This window comes from Stegostoma tigrinum, chromosome 15 (assembly GCF_030684315.1).
Source record: "Stegostoma tigrinum isolate sSteTig4 chromosome 15, sSteTig4.hap1, whole genome shotgun sequence".
NCBI classification, from domain to species: domain Eukaryota; kingdom Metazoa; phylum Chordata; class Chondrichthyes; order Orectolobiformes; family Stegostomatidae; genus Stegostoma; species Stegostoma tigrinum.
Window position 1 is genome coordinate 976,595 of NC_081368.1, and position 24,132 is coordinate 1,000,726.

At 53.0% G+C, this 24,132-nt stretch overlaps 1 protein-coding gene across 1 annotated transcript; it reads left to right on the top strand.

The window, feature by feature from the left end:
- Window positions 1-378: 378 nt before the first annotated feature.
- On the top strand, window positions 379-23,240 carry fhl1a (four and a half LIM domains 1a). The gene is made up of 6 exons (XM_059651308.1): window positions 379-515; window positions 11,594-11,778; window positions 12,617-12,791; window positions 15,543-15,712; window positions 17,737-17,923; window positions 22,152-23,240. The coding sequence occupies exons 1-6, from the start codon at window positions 494-496 to the stop codon at window positions 22,301-22,303; spliced, it is 891 nt and encodes a 296-aa protein (XP_059507291.1). The 5' UTR covers window positions 379-493; the 3' UTR covers window positions 22,304-23,240.
- The last annotated feature ends 892 nt before the right edge of the window (window positions 23,241-24,132 follow it).

Consider the following 24,132-nt stretch of genomic DNA (forward strand, 5'->3'; position numbering starts at 1 on the left):
TATACCATATTTTCCAAGCTGGATCAGTTCCGAGGAAGGAACCTGAAATGTTAACTCTGTTTCTCTCACCACAGATGCTATGTGACCTGCTGAATTTCTCCAGCAGTTTTGGATCCCATTCACCTATTCCTTGTGTTTCTTTACTTTCTCTGCAATAATCCTAGCTGTCTATATTTACCCTTCAAAACCACAGGAGGTTGGCAGTGATTTACAATGAAATTACTCACCGTTATAGTCATGTATCACTTTTAGTGCCGCCTGGAACAGTGACCCATCGCAGGAATGTGCACCATAGTCTGATCCAATCCTTGTGCCTTTCTCACTGAAATACCTAAAATGGTAAAGTGTGTGGAATGGGATTAGTGAGGCTGGGATGGGTTTGTCCAGTTCCTGTATTAATAGCTGCCTTGGCAAGTGGGAGACGATGAGGTCATTAAATGAGTGCTGAGGGTGCTCTCGTCTCTGAAGCAAGTGGGAAGATTTTGCTGAAAGAATGGCTTTTCATAAGAGCCCAGGTAGGCTCCTGTTTCATTCAATACTGTGATAGTTTCAGGGGGTTTTGTAACAGTTTGATGTAAATGTATGGAGCTGAGGTGTGAAGAGTGGTGTTTTTATTGAGTTCACTTGGTATTATGGGATGTTTCAGACACTCTGCACATTTGAACAAATGTCTGTAATGTTTCTGTGAGGGACTGTTTTCCTGCTGAAGTGAGTGCAGTGATCTCGAATATGTTGCCTGTCAAGAGTTCTCAAGGCAAGTTAAACTGAGACTTTCATAAATGGAGCTGGACCAATTTCTGAGGAAGAAATATTGACAGGAAAAGGTGATGCAGTGGGGGTGTTGGAATCGCAGATACAGAGTGCTGAATCACCTCTATCCATGCTGGAACCATTCTCTACGTTAATAAATCTTTGTCATGAACTGGTGGGGTCAGTGGTGCCTTACTCCAATGTTCCTCTGTGCCTAAGTTAACGTCATTAACCTGTCAATGTGAACCAGGTCAATGTGAGAGCAGCTGAGGGGGCTAGCTGTTTCCACTAATCCAGCAGTAAGTGCCCAGGGACACTGTAGCTCCATCAAACATTGCTATAGTTCGAATGATGCACCAATGTTCCAAATGATGAGAGACTCTCTGCATAATACCCAAGATCAGAGTTATACTGTAGGCTGCACCTTCTCCAGCCAGCAGAGAGGGGTTTGGTTTCTCAGGCTAGTTCCTCAGTGAGTCAGGCCAGCTCTGTAGCTAGTTCCTCAGTGAGCCAGGCCAGCTCTGCAGTTTGTAACAATATCAGAAGTAACCCACAAGGAAAGCAGAGGCAGGGATGCAGTGTCTTGCCTTGCCCTTAAACCTGAGTAGTAAAGAAAGACAGATATTAAATTTATTTTTAAAACACAGTTAAAGCTTCTGTTCACAGTGACTGCCTTGCCCAGTTGCAGCTTATGAGGAGCTGCATGCTGCGAACCACACGCCGTGCCCCCACACCTCCAACCCCATTCTCCTGTACTCAATCCAACATCGGGGAGATGCTGTAAACACAGAAAAACACTGAACCGGAGACACCTCAGCTCCAGTATATCTCTGTCTGTGTGTGCGTCTGTCTCTGTGCGTCTCTGTATATGTGTGTGTCTGTATGAATCTCTGTGTGTGTATCTGAGGGTGACTGTATGAATGTCTCCATGAGTAGGTTTCTATATGTGTATGTGTGTGTCTATGTGTGAGTGGGTGTGTGTCGGTCTACATGTATGTGTGTGTCTGTGCATATCTGTTTCTGTGTGTGAGACTCTGTATGTGTGTTACTGTGTCTGTGTAAGTGTGTGTGTGTGCCTATGTGAGAATGTGTATTTAAGAGTGTGTGTGTGTGTGTGTGTGTGTGTGTGTGTGTGTGTGTGTGCATGTGCATGCATGAGTGAGTGTGTGCGTGAGTGTGCGTGAGTGAGTCTGTGTCAGTGAGTGTGTGTCTGTTTCTGTGTGTGTGTGTGTGTGTGTGTGTGTGTGTGCGTGCATGAGTGAGTGTGTGTCAGTGAGTGTGTGTCTGTGTGTGTACATGTGTGTGTGTGCATGTGAGTGAGTGTGTATGTGTGAATGTGTGTGTGTGTGTGTGTGTGAGTGAGCGTGTGTGACAGTATGTGTGTGTATGTGTGAGAGTGTGTGTGTGTGAGTGTGTGTCTATGTGTGTGTTTGAGTGTGTGTGCACGTGTGTGCACCTGTGAGTGAGTATGTGTGAATGTGTATGTGTGTGTGAAAGAGTGTGTGTGTGTGTGTGTGTGTGAGAGAAGGAGAGGGAGAATGTGTGAGAGTAGATGTGTGAGTGGGTGTGTGAGAATGTGTGTGTGTGAGGGTGTGTGTGTGTGAGAGAGTATGTGTGAGAGTGTGTGTGTGAGTGTATGTGTGAGAATGTGCGTGTGAGAATGTGTGTGTGTACGAGGGTGTGTGTGTGCTTGAGGGTGTGTGTGTGTGTGAGAGAGAGTATGTGTGAGAGTGTGTGTGTGTGTGTGTGTGTGTGTGCGCGTGAGGGTGTGTGTCAGAGAATGTGTGAGAGTGTGTGTGAGAATGTGTGTGTGAGAATGTGTGTGTGTGTGTGTGTGAGGGTGTGTGTGAGGGTGTGAGAGTGTGGGTGTCAGTGGGTGTGTGTGAGTGGGTGTGTGTGTGTGTGTGGGTGTGTGTGTGAGGGTTTGTGTGTATGAGTGGGTGCGTGTGAGGGTGTGTGTGTCTGTGTGTGTGTGTCTGTGTGTGAGGGTGTGTGTGTGAGTGTGTGTGTGTGTGTGAGTGAGTGTGTGGTTTCCTGTGACCTTATGTGGGATGCCACGATTTCAGACCCAGGGACAATGTTTGATGGGGTTTTGGGGAGGTGCAGGTGAGCAGCTAAAATGGGAAAAAAGTGCAAGTAGGTGAGGAAGGCCGTGAAATAGTTAAACAGAATGGAATTCTTAATGTGCCCTGGAGAGATAGAGGGGTCTGGACTTAGTTTTAGGTACCGAACCTGGGCAAGTGTTTGAAGTATCAGTGGGGAGTGATCATAACTCAGAGATTCAGGATTATTAGGGAAAGGACAAGAATGGGCCTGAAAACACATATCTCAACGGGGGGAAGGTCACCTTTACTAAGATCAGCTGTGATTTGGCCACCATGGTTCAGAAGAACCTCCGAGTAAATCTGTCTCTGAACTGTGGGGTGGCAGGAAGAAAATATGGAAAGAACGGGGCCAACATTTTCCAGAAAAGCAAAAGGGTGGAACAAATCCTGTGAACCCTGATGTTAAGCGATGTAGAGCATCGGATTCAGAGGAAAAAGTGGAGGCTTATGGCAGATACTGAGGGCTCAAAACAGCCGGGGTCCTAGTAGAATATAGAATGTGCAAGAGGGAGGTTAGGAAAGCTAAAGGGGCTATGAAAGGATACTGGCGCATAAAATAAAGGAAATTCCAAAGTTATTTTACAAGTACATTAAGGGTAAAAAGGATGTTGACGAAAAAGAGTAGGGTCCACTTAAGGAGCACGTTGGTAGTTTGTGTGTGGGTCCAGAGGATGTAGGTGGGATTTTAAATGAACACTTTGTGTTGGTGCTCACTAGTGAGAGGAACAAGTATAGAAATTGGGGAGAGGGCGTGTGATACAAGTAAAGAAATTAGCAGAGACAGACAGTGGCCTGGATTATCCTCCCCAAGTGTATCACTTTACATTTATCTGGACTGAATTCCATTTGCTCGTGCATGTGGGACCTTTACACACGGTATATTGGCAGCTGCTGATCTGTGTGTGAAAGTGTGGCTTATGTTATGGAGCCAAATAAACACAGGCGCTGAGTTTAATCTGAGAAGTCTTGAGTGAAAACACTTTGGGAGTCTCAGCATTTGTTTAATTGCATTGTGATATGATTCCAAAAAACCTCCAATTTTAATTCAGACTAAACAGGAAATGCTTATTGTGAGGTTCCTGCAAATGACAGTAGTTTGTGCCATGTGTACTGAAGCAAAAGTAACTTATTTCATGCCAAACTCCAGAAATCACGCAGTTTCTGTGCTGGAGGGTGCTGGGTTTACATTACAGAAGAGGCTGGGAATTCTTGGCATTGCCCTGAGGACTGGATTATTAAAATGTGTCTCAAATTGAAAGTGTTCATCTTTTATCGTCAAAATATTTTACATTTAGACATTTGCTTCTGTCTGTATGGTTCAATTCTCACATTCAAACAACCAGCTTCAACTTCGGAAAGAGCAGGGAGCGCTCTCCCTGACCAGGAGCGGCACAGGGGCATGGGACTGGGGTGGGGGGGGCGATGGAGAGATGGAGGAGGAAGTGGGAGGGGGAGAGAGGGCAGAGTGTGTGCACGTGGGAGAGGGGGTTGCACTGTGTGTGCACGGGGGAGAGGGGGGTGCACTTTGTGTGCATGGGGGGAGGAATGTGCGGGGGTATGAGTGGGCATGGGCATGGGGATAGGGAAGAGGGAGGGTGAAGGGGAATGGAGAATGGGGAGTGGGGAGTGGGTACCGAAATGGGGATGGGGATGTGCACGGGGGAGAGGGGGTGCATTGTGTGTGCACATGGGAGAGGGGGGTGCACTGTGTGTGCACATGGGAGAGGGGGGTGCACTGTGTGTGCATGGGGGGAGGAATGTGCGGGGGTATGAGTGGGCATGGGTATGGGGATAGGGAAGAGGGAGGGTGAAGGGGAAAGGGGAATGGGGAGTGGGGAGTGGGTACCGAAATGGGGTTTGGGATGAGGATGGGGATGGGGATGGGGAAAGAGGAATGGGGAGTGGGCATTGAAATAGGGATGGGGATGGGGAAGGGTGAAAGGGGAAGGGTGAAAGGGGAATGGGAAAGGGGAATGGGAAAGGGGAATGGGGTGAGGAGTAATGGGAAAGAGGAATGGGGGAGGGGGAGCATGTGTGGGCGAGGGCGAGGGGGAGACGGTATGTGTGTGGGGGTGTTGTATTGAGGACTGTGTGGGGGCTAAATTTCCCGTTGGTCAGCAAACACCTCTCCCCGAATGGTTTCTCTAACCCCTCAAACCCGACACACGCTACACCCCCCCACACTCACACTCCCCCCCAATACACACACACACTACCCCCCTACACACACACATTCCCCTCCTACACACACACTACCCCCTACACACACACACTCCGCCCCACACTCACACAACCCCCCACACACACTACACCCCCTCACACACACACCCCCTACACATACACACTACACCCCCTACACACACACTACACCCCCTACACACACACCCCCTACACATACACACTACACCCCCTACACACACACTACACCCCCTACACACACACTCCCCCCCACACACACTACCCCCCTACACACATACATTCCCCTCCCCACACACACACACAATCCCCCCCACACACACACTACAGCCCCGACACACACACACTCCACGCCCCCTACACACACACACTCCCCCCTCCACACACACTCCTCCGCTACACACACACACTACACCCCCGACACACACACACTCCTCGCCCCCTACACACACACACTCCCCCCAACACACACACTACACCCCCTACACACACACTCACCCCCACACACACACACACACACCCCCTACACACACACACACTCTCCCCAAACACACACAAACTCCCCAGCTACACACACACTCCCCTACACACACACTTCCCCCCTACACACACACACTGCCCCCCAACACACACATACTCCCCCCCAACACACACATACTCCCCCGCTACACACACATACTCCCCCGCTACACAAACACACTCCCCCCAACACACACACACTCCCCCCAATACACACACACACACTCCCCTCCTACACACACCTCCCCCCCTACACACACACTCCCTCCCTACACACACACTCCCCCCCTACACACACACACTGCAACCCTACACAAACACTCACCCCCGTCACACACACACTCCCCCCCAACACACACTGCCCCCCCTCACACACACACTCCCCTACACACACATGCACTCCCCCCCTACACACATACACTCCCTCCCTACACACACACACGCTACACCCCCAACACACACACACTGCACGCCCCTACACACACACACTCCTCCCCCACACACACACTACACCCCCACTCACACACATTCCCCCCCTCCACACACACACCTCCCCCCCACACACACACACTACACCCCCGACACACACACACTGCACGCCCCTACACACACACACTCCCCACCACATACATACACTACCCCGCCACTCACGCACATTCTCCCCCTCCACACACACACCTCCCCCCCACACACACACACTACACCCCCGACACACACACACACTCCACGCCCCCTACACACACACACACTCCTCCCCAACACACACACTTCCCCCCTACACACACACACTACCCCACTACACACACACACTACACCCCCTACACACACACACTCCCCCACCACACATACACACTCCCCCCCCACACACGCACTCCCCCTATACATACACACTACACCCCCTACACACACACTACACCCCCTACACACACACTTCCCCCCACACACACACACTCCCCCCTACACACACACACGCCCTCCCCACGCACACACTGCCCCCTGACACACACACTGCCCCCTACACACATACTGCCCGCCTCACACACACACTGCCCCCCCACTCACACACTGCCCCCCTCACACATATGCACTCCACCCTACACACACACTCCCCCCGCTACACACACACACTGCCCCCCACACACCCACACACTACCCCCACACACACACTGTCCCCCACACACACACTGCCCCCGACACACACACACTGCCCCCCACACACACACTGCCCCCGCACACACACAGCCCCCCCACACACACAGTGCCCCCACACACACACTGCCCCCCACACACACACTGCCCCCCACACATGCTACCCCCCCCACACACACTGACACACGCAGACAATTCCCCCCCAAACACACACTGCACCCTCCACACATCCCCCCCACACCCACACGGCCCCCCCAAACACACACTGCGCCCCCACACACACTGCCCCCCACACATACTGTGCCCGCCACACACACACTGCCCTCCCCACACACACACACTGCCCCCCAACACACACACACTGCCCCCCCACACACACTGCCCTCCCCACACACACACACTACGCCCCCCACACACATACACTGCGCTCCCGACACACACACACACATCCCCCCCACACACACATCGCCCCCGCACACACACTGTCCCCCCAAACACACAGCGCCCCCACACACACATCGCCCCCGCACACACACTGTCCCCCCAAACACACAGCCCCCCCACACACACATCGCCCCCGCACACACACTGTCCCCCCAAACACACAGCCCCCCCACACACACAGTGCCCCACACACACACACTACCCCCCACACACACACTGTCCCCCACGCACACACTGCCCCCCACACACACACTGCCCCCGCAAACACATTGCCCCCCCACACACACAGCCCCCCCACACACACACTGTCCCCCACACACACACTGCCCCCAACACACACACTGCCCCCGCACACACACTGCCCCCCCACACACACAGCCCCCCCACATACACACTCCCCCCCTTCACACACAGCCCCCCCACATACACAGTGCCCCCCACACACACACTGCCCCCCACACACACACTGCCCCCCACACATGCACTGCCCCCCACACACGCTACCCCCCACACACACACTGACCCCCCCACACACACTGTCCCCTGACACACACACTGCCCCCCACACACACTACCCCCCACACACACACTGACCCCGACACACACTGCCCCCCACACACACACTGCCCCCCGACACACACACTGCCCCCCGACACACACACGCACTCACCCCCTCATACACACTCCCCCTTCACACACCGCGCCCCCACACACACAGTGTGCCCCCCCCACACACAGTGCCCCCCCACACACACTGCCCCCACACACTCACACACATCTCCCCCACACACTGTCCCCCGACACACACACTCACTGCCACCCGACTCACACACACACATCCCCCCCACACACACACTGCCCCCGACACACGCACACACATCCCCCCCCACACACTGCCCCCCGACACACACACACACACACACACACACACACACACACACACACTGCCCCCCGACACACACATTGCCCCCCTACACACACACGCACTCACCCCCTCATACACACTCCCCCTTCACACACCGCGCCCCCACACACACAGTGTGCCCCCCCCACACACAGTGCCCCCCCACACACACTGCCCCCACACACTCACACACATCTCCCCCACACACTGCCCCCCGACACACACACTCACTGCCACCCGACTCACACACACACATCCCCCCCACACACACACTGCCCCCGACACACGCACACACATCCCCCCCCACACACTGCCCCCCGACACACACACACACACACACACACTGCCCCCCGACACACACACACTTCCCCCCATACACACACTGCCCCCCGACGCACACAGACACTTCCCCCCCAAACACACACTGCACCCTCCACACATCCCCCCACACCCACACGGCCCCCCCACACACACACTGCGCCCCCACACACACTGCCCCCCACACACACACTGCCCTCCACACACACACACTGCCCTCCCCACACACACTGCCCTCCCCACACACACACACTGACCCCCAGCACACACACACTGCCTCCCCACACACACACACTGCCTCCCCACACACACACTGCCCCCCCCACACACACTGCGCCCCACCCACACACACACACACACTGCGTCCCCCACACACACACACTGCCCCCCCACACACACACTGCCCCCCCACACACACTGCGCCCCCCCACACACACACACACACACTGCGTCCCCCACACACATACACTGCCCCCCCACACACATACTGTGCCCCCCACACACACACTGCCACCCCACACACGCACACACACACACACACACACACACACACACACACACACACACTGCGTCCCCCACACACATACACTGTCCCCCCACACACATGCTGCCCCCCACACACACTGCGCCCCCCCCACACACACACACACTGCGTCCCCCACACACATACACTGCCCCCCACACACACTGTGCCCCCCACACACACTGCCCCCCACACACACACTACCCCCCACACACACACTGACCCCCCCACATACACTGTCCCCCTTCACACACACTGCCCCCGACACACACACACTTCCCCCCACACACACACTGCCCCGGCACACACACTGCCCCCCCACACATTCTGCCCCCACACACACACTGCCCCCCACACATGCTCCCCCTCACACACACACTGACCCCCCACACACACTGTCCCCTGACACACACACTGCCCCCCACACACACACACTACCCCCCACACACACACTGCCCCCCGACACACACTGCCCCCCACACACACACTGACCACCCCCACACACACTACCCCCCCCACACACACTACCCCCCACACACACTGTGCCCCCCACACACACTGCCCCCCACACACACACTGACCCCCCCACATACACTGTCCCCGACACACACACTGCCCCCGACACACACACACTTGCCCCCACACACACACTGCCCCCGCACACACACTGCCCCCCGACACATTCTGCCCCCACACACACACTGCCCCCCACACATGCTCCCCCTCACACACACACTGACCCCCCACACACACTGACCCCTGACACACACACTGCCCCCCACACACACACACTACCCCCCACACACACACTGCCCCCCGACACACACTGCCCCCCACACACACACTAACCACCCCCACACACACTACCCCCCCCACACACACTACCCCCCCACACACACACTGCCCCCCGACACACACACTGCTCCCCTCACACACTCGCACTCCCCCCCTACACACACACGCACTCCCCCCCACATACACACTTCCCCCCCACACACACTTCCCCCCCACACACACTGCACCCCCGCACACACTGCCCCCCGACACACACACACACTTCCCCCCCAAACACACACTGCACCCTCCACACATCCCCCCACACCGTCACGGCCACCCCACACACACACTGTGCCCCCACACACACTGCTCCCCACACATACTGTGCCCCCCACACACACACTGCCCTCCCCACACACACACACTGCCCCACAACACACACACACTGCCCACCCCACACACACTGCCCTCCCCACAACACACACACACTGCCCACCCCACACACACTGCCCACCCCACACACACTGCCCTCCCCACACACACACACTACGCCCCCCACACACACACACTGCGCCCCCGACACACACTGTGCCCCCCACACATACAATGCCCCCCGACACACACACTGCCCCCCACACACACACTGCCCCCCCACACACACACACATTTCCCCCCCACACACACACTGCACCCTCCAGACATCCCCCCACACACACACTGCCCCCCCACACATACTGTGACCCCGACACACACACTGCCCCCCACACACACACTGTGCCCCCCACACACACACTGCCCCCCCACACACACACTGCCCTCCCCACACACACACACTGCCCTCCCCACACACTCACTGCCCCCCCACACACACACACTGACCCCCAACACACACACACTGTCCCCCACACACATACGCTGCCCCCCCACACACACACTACGCCCCCCCCCCACACACACACTGCCCCCCCGCACACAGACACTGCACCCCCAACACACACACTGTGCCCCCCACACACACAATGCCCCCCGACACACACACTGCCACCCCGACACACACACACATCCGCCCCACACACACACTGCCCCCCGACACACACACACACCTTCCCCCACACACACTTCCCCCCCTGCACACACTGCCCCCCCGCACACACTGCCCCCCGACACACACACACATCCCCCCATACACACACTGCCCCCCAACACACACACACACACTTCCCCCCCACACACACACTGCACCCTCCACACACACTGCCCCCCCCGCACACACTGCCCCCCGACACACACACACATCCCTCCATACACACACTGCCCCCCAACACACACACACACTTCCCCCCCACACACACACTGCACCCTCCACACACACTGCCCCCCACACACACACTGCCCCCCCACACACACTGCGCCCCCCACACACAAACACTGCCCCCCACACACACACTGCCCCCCGCACACACACACACTACGCCCCCCACACACACACACTGCCCCCCCCACACACACACTGCCCCCCCCCACACACACTGCACCCTCCACACACACTGCCCCCCACACACACACTGCCCCCCCCACACACACACTGCCCCCCCCACACACACACTGCCCCCCCCACACACACACTGCCCCCCCCCACACACACACTGCCCCCCCCACACACACACTGCCCCCCCCCACACACACACTGCCCCCCCCACACACACTGCCCCCCCCCACACACACTGCCCCCCCCCACACACACACTGCCCCCCCCCCACACACACACTGCCCCCCCCCCACACACACACTGCCCCCCCCCCCACACACACACTGCCCCCCCCCCCACACACACACTGCCCCCCCACACACACTCCCCCACCTCCCCAAATCTCTGAGCTAACGGCTCCTTGCCCCGGTTTCCTCTAGAGGCGTATTATCGGTTCCCGGAGCGTACGATGAGCGAGAGGCTTGACTGTCACTATTGTAAGGAATCGCTGCACGGCAGCAAGTACATTGAGAAGGACAAGCTGCACTGCTGCCTCAAGTGTTACGACAAGTTCATCGCCAACACTTGCTTCGTCTGCAGGAAACCCATTAGCTTTGATTCCAAGGTATGGACCGATCTGGGGCCAGGGCATCTGCTGAGAGTGGGTGACCGATTGACCAGGATTGAGGGAACCCCCGATCTCCTCCTAATTCAGAGTATCCACTCAGTAATCTTTTATTCCATCTCACTCTCCCAAATCTGAAAACTTCAGTTACATCCCTCCCATGTGGAGCTCTAGAAAAGATCCCATGGCATCAGCTGAAGATCTTCAAGCTGGTGGACCCCCTTGACCAACATCACCAGGCAGATCATCTGGTGATTATCCTATCACTGGGTGTTGGATCTTGCTGCGCTATCATTGGCTGGGACACCCTTTGGGGTTTTCAGTCTGCCCTTACGAACCTCCCAAACCCGACCTTCTCTGGAAACCGGGAATGAGAACTAGACCTGAATAATTAATGTCAACTTTTCAGTTCCCACTTCTTCAGTGATGGGAACGGCTTTAAACTCCTCACTGCCCCTTTTCACCTGGTGCTCTTCTGTTGTTTTTGGGATTTCCTCCATTTCACCAAAACCTGTTGTTAAAGAGCTTCCAATCTAGGAGTTTCTCCCTTTTAAGTTTTTTTGTTGAATAATTGAGTGAGCCTGGCAGGGCTCAGATTGGGACAGAGCAGGACGCAGTTCCTGGGTTGAGAGTGTTTAGGGTCAGGGTCAGGATAATGATGATCCCAGCAACAAATTCCCAGAAGGATCCCGAGGTGGTTTTGGCAGGTGGGGAGTGATGTGGGGGGAAAGACAGACAGTGCCCACTTTGGCCTGTTGCTGAGTTTAGGTACAGAGCTTGACAGTTGCTGTCTCTCTCTCTCTGTGGGTTTCCGTGTGATGGTGGTTTCTTGCTTCAGGAGTTACATCACGGTGATCACTGCTGGCACGAATCGTGTTTCCGCTGTTTTCACTGCAGTCGCTCTCTCGCCAACGATTCATTCTGCATCAAAAACGAGAGGATCACCTGCACCAAGTGCTTACCTCGGACTGATAGCTCGACCTGTCACAGCTGCAGGAGACCCATCAAACCAGGTTAGGCACAGCGCATCACGCCCCCGGTCACCGGCTCCCTGCTCCCTGCTCGCTCCCCCGGTCACTGGCCCCGGCTCCCTGCGCCCCCCCCCCCCCGGTCACTGACTCCCGGCTCCCTGCTCCCCCCCCCCCCCCGGTCACTGACTCCCGGCTCCCTGCTCCCCCCCCCCCGGTCACTGACTCCCGGCTCCCTGCTCCCCCCCCCCCCGGTCACTGACTCCCCCCCCCGGTCAGTGACTCCCGGCTCCCTGCTCCCCCCCCCCCACCCCCCCGGTCACTGACTCCCGGCTCCCTGCTCCCCCCCCCCACCCCCCCCGGTCACTGACTCCAGGCTCCCTGCTCCCCCCCCCCACCCCCCCGGTCACTGACTCCCGGCTCCCTGCTCCCCCCCCCCACCCCGGTCACTGACTCCCGGCTCCCTGCTCCCCCCCCCCCCCCCCCCGGTCACTGACTCCCGGCTCCCTGCTCCCCCCCCCCCCGGTCACTGACTCCCCCCCCCGGTCAGTGACTCCCGGCTCCCTGCTCCCCCCCCCCCACCCCCCCGGTCACTGACTCCCGGCTCCCTGCTCCCCCCCCCCACCCCCCCCGGTCACTGACTCCAGGCTCCCTGCTCCCCCCCCCCACCCCCCCGGTCACTGACTCCCGGCTCCCTGCTCCCCCCCCCCCACCCCGGTCACTGACTCCCGGCTCCCTGCTCCCCCCCCCCCCCCCCCGGTCACTGACTCCCGGCTCCCTGCTCCCCCCCCCCACCCCCCCGGTCACTGACTCCTGGCTCCCTGCTCCCCCCCCCCACCCCCCCGGTCACTGACTCCCGGCTCCCTGCTCCCCCCCCCCGGTCACTGACTCCCGGCTCCCTGCTCCCCCCCCCCCCGGTCACTGACTCCCCCCCCCGGTCAGTGACTCCCGGCTCCCTGCTCCCCCCCCCCACCCCCCCGGTCACTGACTCCCGGCTCCCTGCTCCCCCCCCCCACCCCCCCCGGTCACTGACTCCAGGCTCCCTGCTCCCCCCCCCCACCCCCCCGGTCACTGACTCCCGGCTCCCTGCTCCCCCCCCCCCCACCCCCCCGGTCACTGACTCCCGGCTCCCTGCTCCCCCCCCCCCCACCCCCCCGGTCACTGACTCCCGGCTCCCTGCTCCCCCCCCCCCCACCCCCCCGGTCACTGACTCCCGGCTCCCTGCTCCCCCCCCCCCACCCCCCCGGTCACTGACTCCCGGCTCCCTGCTCCCCCCCCCCCCCACCCCCCCGGTCACTGACTCCAGGCTCCCTGCTCCCCCCCCCCCACCCCCCCGGTCACTGACTCCAGGCTCCCTGCTCCCCCCCCCCACCCCCCCGGTCACTGACTCCCGGCTCCCTGCTCCCCCCCCCCCACCCCGGTCACTGACTCCCGGCTCCCTGCTCCCCCCCCCCCACCCCGGTCACTGACTCCCGGCTCCCTGCTCCCCCCCCCCACCCCGGTCACTGACTCCCGGCTCCCTGCTTGCTCCCCTGTTTACTCATTAACTCTCTCTTGGCTAATCAATAACTGTTCACTTGTTACTGAAGGTGGGGCTGTGTGGTCTTGAGGCTGTGCTCAGGAATTTGATTGAAATAATTGCAGATGTTGTAAATTAGGAACAAAACCAGAAGTTATTGGAATAGCTCAGCAGGGCCTAACAGCATCTGTGAAGAGAAAACAGAGCTAATGTTTTGGCTCCAGTTCTGAGGAAGGGTCACTGGTCCCGAAACGATAACTCTGATTTTTCTTCACAGGTGCTATCAGCCATGCTGAGCTATTCCAGCAACTTCTGGTTTTGTGTAAGAATCTGGGGTGAGCTCAGAGCGAGAGGTCGGTGAGTTCATGGTTTAACAAAGTGTGGGGCACTCATTCTGAGCAGAATGGTGTCAGCAGTGTGGATGATACTGAACTGGCTCTCACCGTAACACCCAGTCCCTTGCCCCACCTCCCAGGCTCAAAATCAATCTGAAGTTTGTTGGAAATGTATGGTTCACCCTGCATCATATCCACAAGCTCTTGGCCCTCGAACCCTGCAACACAAAAATGCCATTCAACCTTCCAATCCATTGCTGGCCCTTTGCATCATTTATCCAATTAATCTCCCCCACCCACAATCAGCTGGGCAGATGTTTTCTGTTTGAGAATTTCTTTGGTCCTTGCCTCACAGTTCTTGTTGAAGCAGCTCCTTTTCAGGCAATACCACTCCTCAGCTCCTCTGCGACCAGTTTATCACTGGGGGCCATTCTCAGACCAGGTCCCCATCCCAGCTGGGGAGCCACATGCTGCCAACCTGGTTAAAAATGCACATGGATCTTTTGATGATGATCTGTGACAGCGGATTATGTGATACATGACCCACAGCAGAATTACATGTCCTTTAGGGAGGGAAATCTGTCATTCTCACCCAGTCCGGCCTACATGTGACTCCAGGTCACAGCAGTGGGGCTGACTCTCTCTGAGCTATGGGGACAGCGGTCAGTGACGGTCTCTGGGCTGGGGACGTGGGGACCAGTGGTCAGTGACGGTCTCTGGGCCGAGGATGCGGGGACAGCGGTCAGTGACGGTCTCTGGGCTGGGGACAGCGGTCAGTGACGGTCTCTGGGCTGTGGACAGCGGTCAGTGACGGTCTCTGGGCCGGGGATGCGGGGACAGCGGTCTCTGGGCTGGGGACGTGGGGACAGCGGTCAGTGACGGTCTCTGGGCCGGGGATGCGGGGACAGCGGTCAGTGACGGTCTCTCTCTCGCTCTGTGCAGGGACGAAGAGTTTTGAGTACGGGGGCTCACACTGGCACGAACGCTGCTTCACATGCAGCCGCTGCCTCAAGGAGATCGGCACTTCCAGCTTTGTCCCAAAGGGAGACGAGATCTACTGCATCTCCTGTAATGAGAAGAAATTTTCCAAGCACTGTGTCCACTGCCGAAAGGTGAGTGTGAGAATGCAGGCGGTCAGCAGGCAGGATGCCTTTTATTACAATATGACAGTCCCAAAGGCACTTATCACGGAGTTTACACTCTCACACCTGGTGAGTTATTCAGCAACAAGTTATACGGTCATTCAGCTGTGGTCAGGAACAGGATCAGATTCCAACAGAGAGAAGGCAACATTGGCTAACGGTGTAAATTCCCAGTGAATAACCACAAAATACCAGACTTATACAATTGTGTCTTTCTAAGTTGCACCATGGATCACCTCCCATTTTTTCACTGGGCTGGGTCCAGAATGTGACAATAGCAGAGACTGCTCGAGCTGTTGTCAGCTCCTACATACACAGTTCATCTACATAGGTGACCCTGAGGGACAAAGAGGAGAGCACGGTTTATTTTGTACCAGTTTCGGGGGGTGGGGGGGGGGGGGGGTGGTGGGGGGTGCAGTTTACGGTCGGAGACAGAGTTTGACACTAGACTGCAGGAGGAGCAGGTTTATGCTGCACAGAACTTCCCAGAGTTACACTTTGTGAAAAAGACACTAGCCATTGGAGCTGTTCTGGGTCCTCTTCGATTTGTGATTTTTGTAAATGAGTTGGATGAAGGAGTGGAAGAGTGGATTAGCAAGTTTGTGGACGATATGAAGGTGGGTCGAGTTGTGGATAGTGCGGAGGGCTGTTCTAGGTTACAAAGGGACATTGATAGGTTGCAGAGCTGGGCTGAGAAGTGGCAGATGGAGTTTAACCCTGAAAAGTGTGAGGTGATTCATTTTGGAAGGACAAATTTGAAAGCAGGATACAGGGTTAACGTAAAGATTCCTGGCAGTGTGGAGGAGCAGAGGGATCTTGGGGTTCATGTTCACAGTTCCCTGAGAGCTTCACCCAGGTGGATAGAGTTGTTAAGAAGGCCAGGGACCCAGGTTTAATTCTAGACCTGGGAGCACACTCCCTGTGTCTGTGCGCTCTTGGGACGGCACAGTGGCTAGCACTGCTGCCTCTCAGCGCCAGGGACCCAGGTTTGATTCCAGCCTCGGGAGACTGTCTGTGTGGAGTTTGCACATTCTCCCCGTGTCTGCGTGGGTTTCCTCCGGTTTCCTCCCACAGTCCAAAGATGTGCAGGATAGGTGGATTGGTCATGGGAAATTACCCACAGTGTTCAGGGGTGTGCAGGTTCTGTGGGTTATAGGGGATGGGTGTGGATGGGATCTTCAGTGTGGACTCGTTCGGCCGAAAGTCCTGTTTCCACACTGTAGGGATACTATTCTATTCACATTTCTATTTGTGTGGCAGGCAACATGTCTTCGTGGCTTGACTGCAGCATCTGCTTAGTGGGGCAAACCTCACATTTACTGCACAGAAGCAGTATGACTTAAATCAGAGAGACACTGGTTAGATTTCTGTTGTCAGGGAGAAGAAATGAATTGGTCATGAGGGATCAGAGATGGGGACAGGCAGCTGCTCTTTTCAGAAATTTCTATAACATTTGAGAGACGATATACATCTTCCAGCAGCGTCAACCCATGGCCACATGAATAATGGCCACTTTACAGAGAATCTGAAGTTCCGCTTCCCCTGGTGAGCAGCCAAGGAAGTGTTTGAGTCAATTAGCTCTTCAATAACAGACTGAAACCTGACACAAACAGTAATTCAGCATTAATTTCATACTTTCAATGTAGATTAATGGTGGTCATGGCCATCAGACAGATGAATTTGTTGACTTCTGTTTGTCCTCCAAACATCAGGAGGTTTAGATTAAGCTCCGTGCCTATAGTGTTGGTCTGGAGGCCCACAGCCCCTTGGGTTTGCAGCATCATGTTTAGCCACAGAGCGAAGGAAGCAGGCGCGCTAGAGGTCAGCAACAGCAGCATGATCCTGGGAGAGGGAAGATTCAGAGTTAGGGAGGAGCGAAGCCATTAACAGAGTTATGGGTCTGTTCCGATCAGATTAGCCTATCAGCTCTTCTGGGGGTCGTATGGCTGATGTTACTACTGTCTGAAGTTGTGAGCTGTTCTACCGTGTTTCAGGCCATCACCAGCGGAGGACTGACCTATCGCGATGAGCCTTGGCACACAGAATGCTTTGTGTGTAAGACATGCCGGAAACAGCTGAGTGGTCAGCGATTCACTGCACATGAGAACTTCCTCTACTGTGTCGACTGCTACAGTAACTTCATTGCCAAGAAGTGTGGTGTTTGTCACAAGCCTGTGACTGGTGAGTTACAGCACCTTGCTACGTTACTCTTTAAACCAGGTTCTTAAAAAAAAAGGTGGTTTTGGCAAACGATGCCGGTATTCACGTTAGTGACTCCTTCCCTTAGTCAACCAGCTTTCACACTGTCACACTTTCACAGTCCAATCACAAGTCTCAGCATCCCATTGAAATCTGGAACAGCCTTTCAATGTGATTGGTTAGCTGTATTATCCTTCACCTCCACTGCAGCACTCACCAGCCTCCAACAAATCCTCCTTCTGGAGGATCTCGGTGCAGCTTCCTTCACCCATTCCACTCCACTGACCATTAACAGGCTGTTCCAGCATCTCTGGTAAGTGCCTGCGCCTGCAGCTCCTTCTCCATGATGCCACAGTGCGGACCCTGTCAGATTGCACTGGAATGTCAACTACGCAGCATTACTCCTACCTCAGAACGATCAAAGGCTTGTCTGACAATTGCTTCAGGATTCTCCCACATTATCAAGTTGAGACCAAGGTGATGGCAACTGCTTCCTGTGGTAATGAATTCCACAGGGTCACCACTCTTTGGATGAAGAAATGTCTCCTCATCTCAATCCTAAATGGTCCTACACCGAATCCTCAGGCTGTGACCCCTGGTTCAGGACACATCCACCATTGGAAGCATTCTCTCCGCATCTACCCTGTTCAGTCCGGTTAGAATTTTATAAGTGTCTACGAGATCCCCCCCGTCATTCATCCAAACTCTCGCAAAAACAATCCCAACCTAGTCAGTCAATCTCTCACATACATCAGTCCCACCATCACCAGAATTTAGCCTGGTAAATCTTCGCTGCACTCCCTCAAGAGCAAGTGCATACTTCCTCAGAAAAGGAGGCCAAAACAGCACACCATATTCTAAGTGTGGCCTCACCAAGATCCTGTATAACTGCACCAACACATCACTGCTCCTGTACTCGAAACCTCTCGCAATGAAGGCCAACATACCATTTGCCTTCTTTACCGCCTGCTGCACCTATATGCTTATCTTCAGCGACTGGTACACACGGACACCCAAGTCCCACTGCACACTCCCCTCTCCCAATTTAAAGCTGTTCAGGTAGCAAACTGCCTTCTTGTTTTTGCTTCCAAAGTGAATAACCTCACATTTATCCAAATTATACTGTATCTGCCATTGGTTTGCCCTCAGCAGGTCTGGCAACATCCATGGGAAGAGAGGCAGAGTTAGGCTCAATGCAACACTGAAAAGTCAAATTGAGCTTCAAACATGAACTCAAGTTGCTGGGAGCAGTAATATGTACGAAAGATAAAGGAAACTCAACAGATGTTTGGTGTTTACACTTCCAGAAGACATTTGATAAGGAGTCATATCAGATGTTATTGCAGAAAAATCTCATGGCGCAAGGGGTAACACATGGAAACGGATGGAAGATTGTTTTCCTGTTAGTGAGTCAGAGTAGGAATAAGTGGATCTTTCAGGCTTGCAGGATGTCATGAGCAGTGTGCCACAGGAGTCAGTGCAGGGGCCTCAGTGCTTTACAATTTATCTAAATATGAAGGGATTAAAAGGTATGGAGCTAAATTTACTGATGACACAAAGATATGTAGGAAAGTAATTTGTGAAAAAGGACAAAAGGAGCCTACAAAAGGGATACAGATAGGTTAAAAAGAGTGGGCAAAGACCCAGCAAATGGAGGATAAAGAACAAAGAAAATTACAGCACAGGAACAGGCCCGTTGGCCCCAAAAGGCTGTGCCGATCTAGATCCTTTGTCGAACCTGTCATCTATTTTCTAAGGGTCTGTGTCCATTTGCTCCCTGCCCATCCATGTACCTGTCCAGATACATCTTAAAAGACGCTAATGTGTCTGCGTCTACCACCTCCGCTGGCAATGCGTTCCAGGCACCCACAACCCTCTGCATAAAGAACTTTCCACGCATATCTCCCTTAAACTTTCCTCTTCTCACTTTGAACTCATGACCCCTAGTAATTGAGTCCCCCACTCTGGAGAAAAAAGCTTCTTGCATTCCACCTTGTCTATACCCCTCATGATTTTGTAGACCTCAATCCGGTCCCCCCTCAATCTCCGTCTTTCTAATGAAAATAATCCTAATCTACTCAGCCTTTCTTCATAGCTAGCACCCTCCATAACAGGCAACATCCTGGTGAACCTCCTCTGCACCCTCTCCAAAGCATCTACATCCTTTTGGTAATGTGGCAACCAGAACTGTACACAGTACTCCAAATGTGGCCGAACCAAAGTCTTATACAAATGCAACATGACCTGCCAACTCTTGTACTCAATATTTTGTCTGATGAAGGAATGCATGCCGTATGCCTTCTTGACCATCCTATCGACCTGCGTTGCCACCTTCAGGGTATAATGGACCTGAACACCAAGATCTCTCTGGACATCATTTTCCCCAGGGCTATTCCATTTACCACATAGTTCGCTCTTGAATTGGTTCTTCCAAAATGTATCACCTCACATTTTCCTGGCCTGAACTCCATCTGCTAATTATCTGCCTAACTCTCCAATCTATGTATATTCTGCTGTAATCTCTGACAGTCCCCTTCACTTTCTGCTACTCTACCAATCTTCGTGTCATCTGCAAACTTGCTAATCATACCACCTATACCTTCCTCCAAATCATTTACATATATCACAAACAACAGTGGTCCCTGCACATATCCCTGTGGAACACCACTGGTCATGGGTCTCTAATTTGAGAAACCCCCTTCCACTATGATTCTCTGTCTCCTGTTGCCTAGCCAGTTTTTTAATCCATCTAGCTAGCACACCCTGGACCCCATGAGACTTCTCTTTCTCCATCAGCCTGCCACGTGGAACCTTATCAAATGCCTTACTGAAGTCCATGTATATGACATTTACAGCTTTTCCCTCAACAATCAACTTTGTCACGTCCTCAAGGAATTCTATTAAGTTGGTAAGACATGACATTCCCTACACAAAACCACGTTGCCTATCACTGATTAGTCCATTTTCTTCCAAATGGGAATAGATCCTATCCCTCAGTATCTTCTCCAGTAGCTTCCCTCTCACTGACGTCAGGCTCACCGGTCGATAATTACCTGGATTATCCTTGCTACCCTTCTTAAACGGGGACAACATTAGCAAGTCTCCAGTCCTCTGGGACCTCACCCATATCTAAGGACTTCCACCTTAATGCCTTTTGGGATGCCCAACACTTCCTCTCACCTTATGCTGACTGACCCAGAGTAAGCAAATATCTATCCCTAACCTCAACATCCGTCATGTCCCACTCCTTGGTGAATACCAATGCAAAGTACTCATTAAGAATGTAACCAATTTTATCTGACTCCTCACACAACTTTCCTTCTTTGTCCTGAAGAGGACAACATAGGATTGTGAGAAATGGTCCGTTTTGGCAATAAGAAATACAAAAGCAACTTATCTGAATGGTGGGAGGTTAAAGAGCGCTGAGATACAGAGAGGTTTGGGTGTTCTCGACTATGAATCACAGAAGGTTAATAAGCAGCTGCAGCAAATGTTCAGGAAAGCTAACAGAATGGATATGGTTTATTGAGGGGGAATTTGAACGCAAAAAGACAAGAGGTTAAGCTTCAGTTATACAAGCCATTGGTGAGGCCACATTTGGAGTAATGTGTACAGTACTCGTCACACTTATGGATGGATGTTAAATCCATTGGAAGCAGTTCAGAGAAGGTTTACAGGGCTGTTACCTAGAATAGGTGGACTGCCTTATGACGAAAGGCTGGACAGGCAGGACCTGTATCCTCTGGAGTTTAGAAGAGTCAGAGGTGACTTAATGGAAACAAAAAGTCCTGAGGGGACTTGACCAGGTGGATGTTTAAAAGATGCTTCCTCTTGTGGGAGAACCTAGATCCAGGGATCATAGTTTAAAATTATGAAGTGCCTGTTTAAAACAGAAATGAGAAAACATCTTTCAGAAGTTTGAGTGTCTTTGGAATTCCCTTCCTCAAAAGGCAGTGGATGTAGAATTTTTCAATATTTTTAAGGCAGAGACAGATAGATTGTTGTTGACTGGGGGGTGGTAGTGAAAGATTATCAGGGATAGCAGTGTTTTCAGGAATATAGAGATGATGTTAAAATCAGATAAGCCAAGATTTTATTGTCTGCCAGGCTTGAAGGGCCAAGTGGTCTTTTCCTTGTTTGCATGTTGTTTCATGGTTCCAACTATAAACCACTGTGATACTATTTTTCCGTTATGTTGTCTTGTTCCTAGGATTTGGAGGGGCTGAGGTTGTAACCTATGAAGAACGTCAATGGCACAGCGACTGCTTCAAGTGCAAGAAGTGTTACAGCTCCCTTGTCAACAAGCGCTTTGTTACCCACGCTAGGGACGTGTACTGCCCTAACTGTGCGAAGTCCCTGTAAATCCCAGCTCATGCCACTCAGTAACGCAAAACACTCGAAGGGTACTTGCTGTTCAGATCCATTAAACTGTTATTGCAAAGCTTTAGAAAGTAACCAAATGCTTTTAAGGCAGTACACTAGCACTTGCTTGCAATCGTTTCAGAAGTTCTTTACTATGACAGTAGTATTTCCAGCAATGCTAATACTAACCTCCAGCATGGAAAGTAGCTAAAGGTTTCAAATAAAATCTTGAGTTAATTCAAATGCCTGCAAACAATTTGTGACTTTATAAATGAGCTTCTTAAAACTGTAAAAATAATAAAAAGCTTGAATAATACTTAATCATATACAATGCTTTTGGCTCTGTATTACCGAGGTATTTGACTGCATGCATTACTCACCCAGGCATCTTGTCACTTCAGGGGTTGGTTTTTCTCTTGCATTGAAATCTACTGGTTTAAAACTTAAATCAATTTCCATCCCATATACCATACGCAGGATGCTGCGGAACTACGATTGCTTGAGACATTTTCGTATATGACGTGGATCACATACAATTCAAGCTGTATCAGGCTTCCATGTTGATACTGAAATGTTCTTCCATGGTGTTACTAAACAATTTAGATAGCAGACTGATGTTTTTTTAAATCCAGCCTCAAAACAATTAATGTTTTAAACACACAACTGTGCAGGTGTGAATGTTCTTGTTTATATTCCAGTGAATACACATTTGTTCATTATGCACCTTTGGATTTGTTTGCACACTAATGATAGTTAGACTCCAATTTACTGTTGCTTTTGCAATGACTAACCATGTTTGCCATGTGGAAATATGTAAATGGAATAGTGTGTGACCTCATAGCATGCGGGGTCACTATCCAATTCAGTACTTGGACAATCAATGAATTATTTGCAGCATGATGACACTGTACCTTAATAAAAAGCTTTCAAATCTCCAGACAGCTACGTGCTTTTTGGAATTAGTCAACTAGATTTTCAGCTCAGAATGAGCAGTGATGGGCACAATCTACTTTTCTCACCAGAGTTACATGAAGATAAACTTATATCAAACTGACTCCCACGGCTCTGAAGACACTGATTAGTAGAGGATCGAATGAAGAGAAATACATTACTAAGCAAGTTCACAGATGAGAAGTAATTGGCAGAACAACTGGGAGTATGAGGAAGAGCTTCTTTACTCAGGGTTAGGCTCTGACCTGACAGGACCTGAATGGGGCAGGACAATTCCACTGGAATTCTGAAAAGGTAACTGGGCACAACAGCTGAGACTAACTGATAGGATATCAGGGAGAAAGCTATGATCTTTGACTAAACTGGAAAGCTCTATCAAAGGGCTAAAATGGATGCAATAGGCCAAATGGTCACTTGCTGCACTGCGGAATTCACAAATACTCGACACACAGACTGAATGTACACAAACAGCTGTTATATCAAACCAGTCCGTGTCACTGTTTCTGTTCCACACAAACCTCTTTTCTCTGCTTCATCTTACCCTATCAACAGATCCTTCTATCCCTTTATCCCTCATTTAACCTTCCCTCAAATGTACCAGTAGCCTTCAAGTCAACATAAGAAACAGGAGCAAGAGACAGACCATTCAGATCCTGCAGTCTACTTCACAATTGAATTCCACATTCTCACCACTCGCTGGGTGAGCAGGATTTCCCAATGGGATTTATGACCGTCCATCTCTCACTTTGCGGACTCCTAGTTCTGCTCTCTTACAAGCACGAGCCTTTTTCCCATATACCCATCAATCCCACTATTAGCATTATCCCTAGCCTGAATGATAAAGATTGAGCCCAGCAATACTCATTGCTCACCATCTT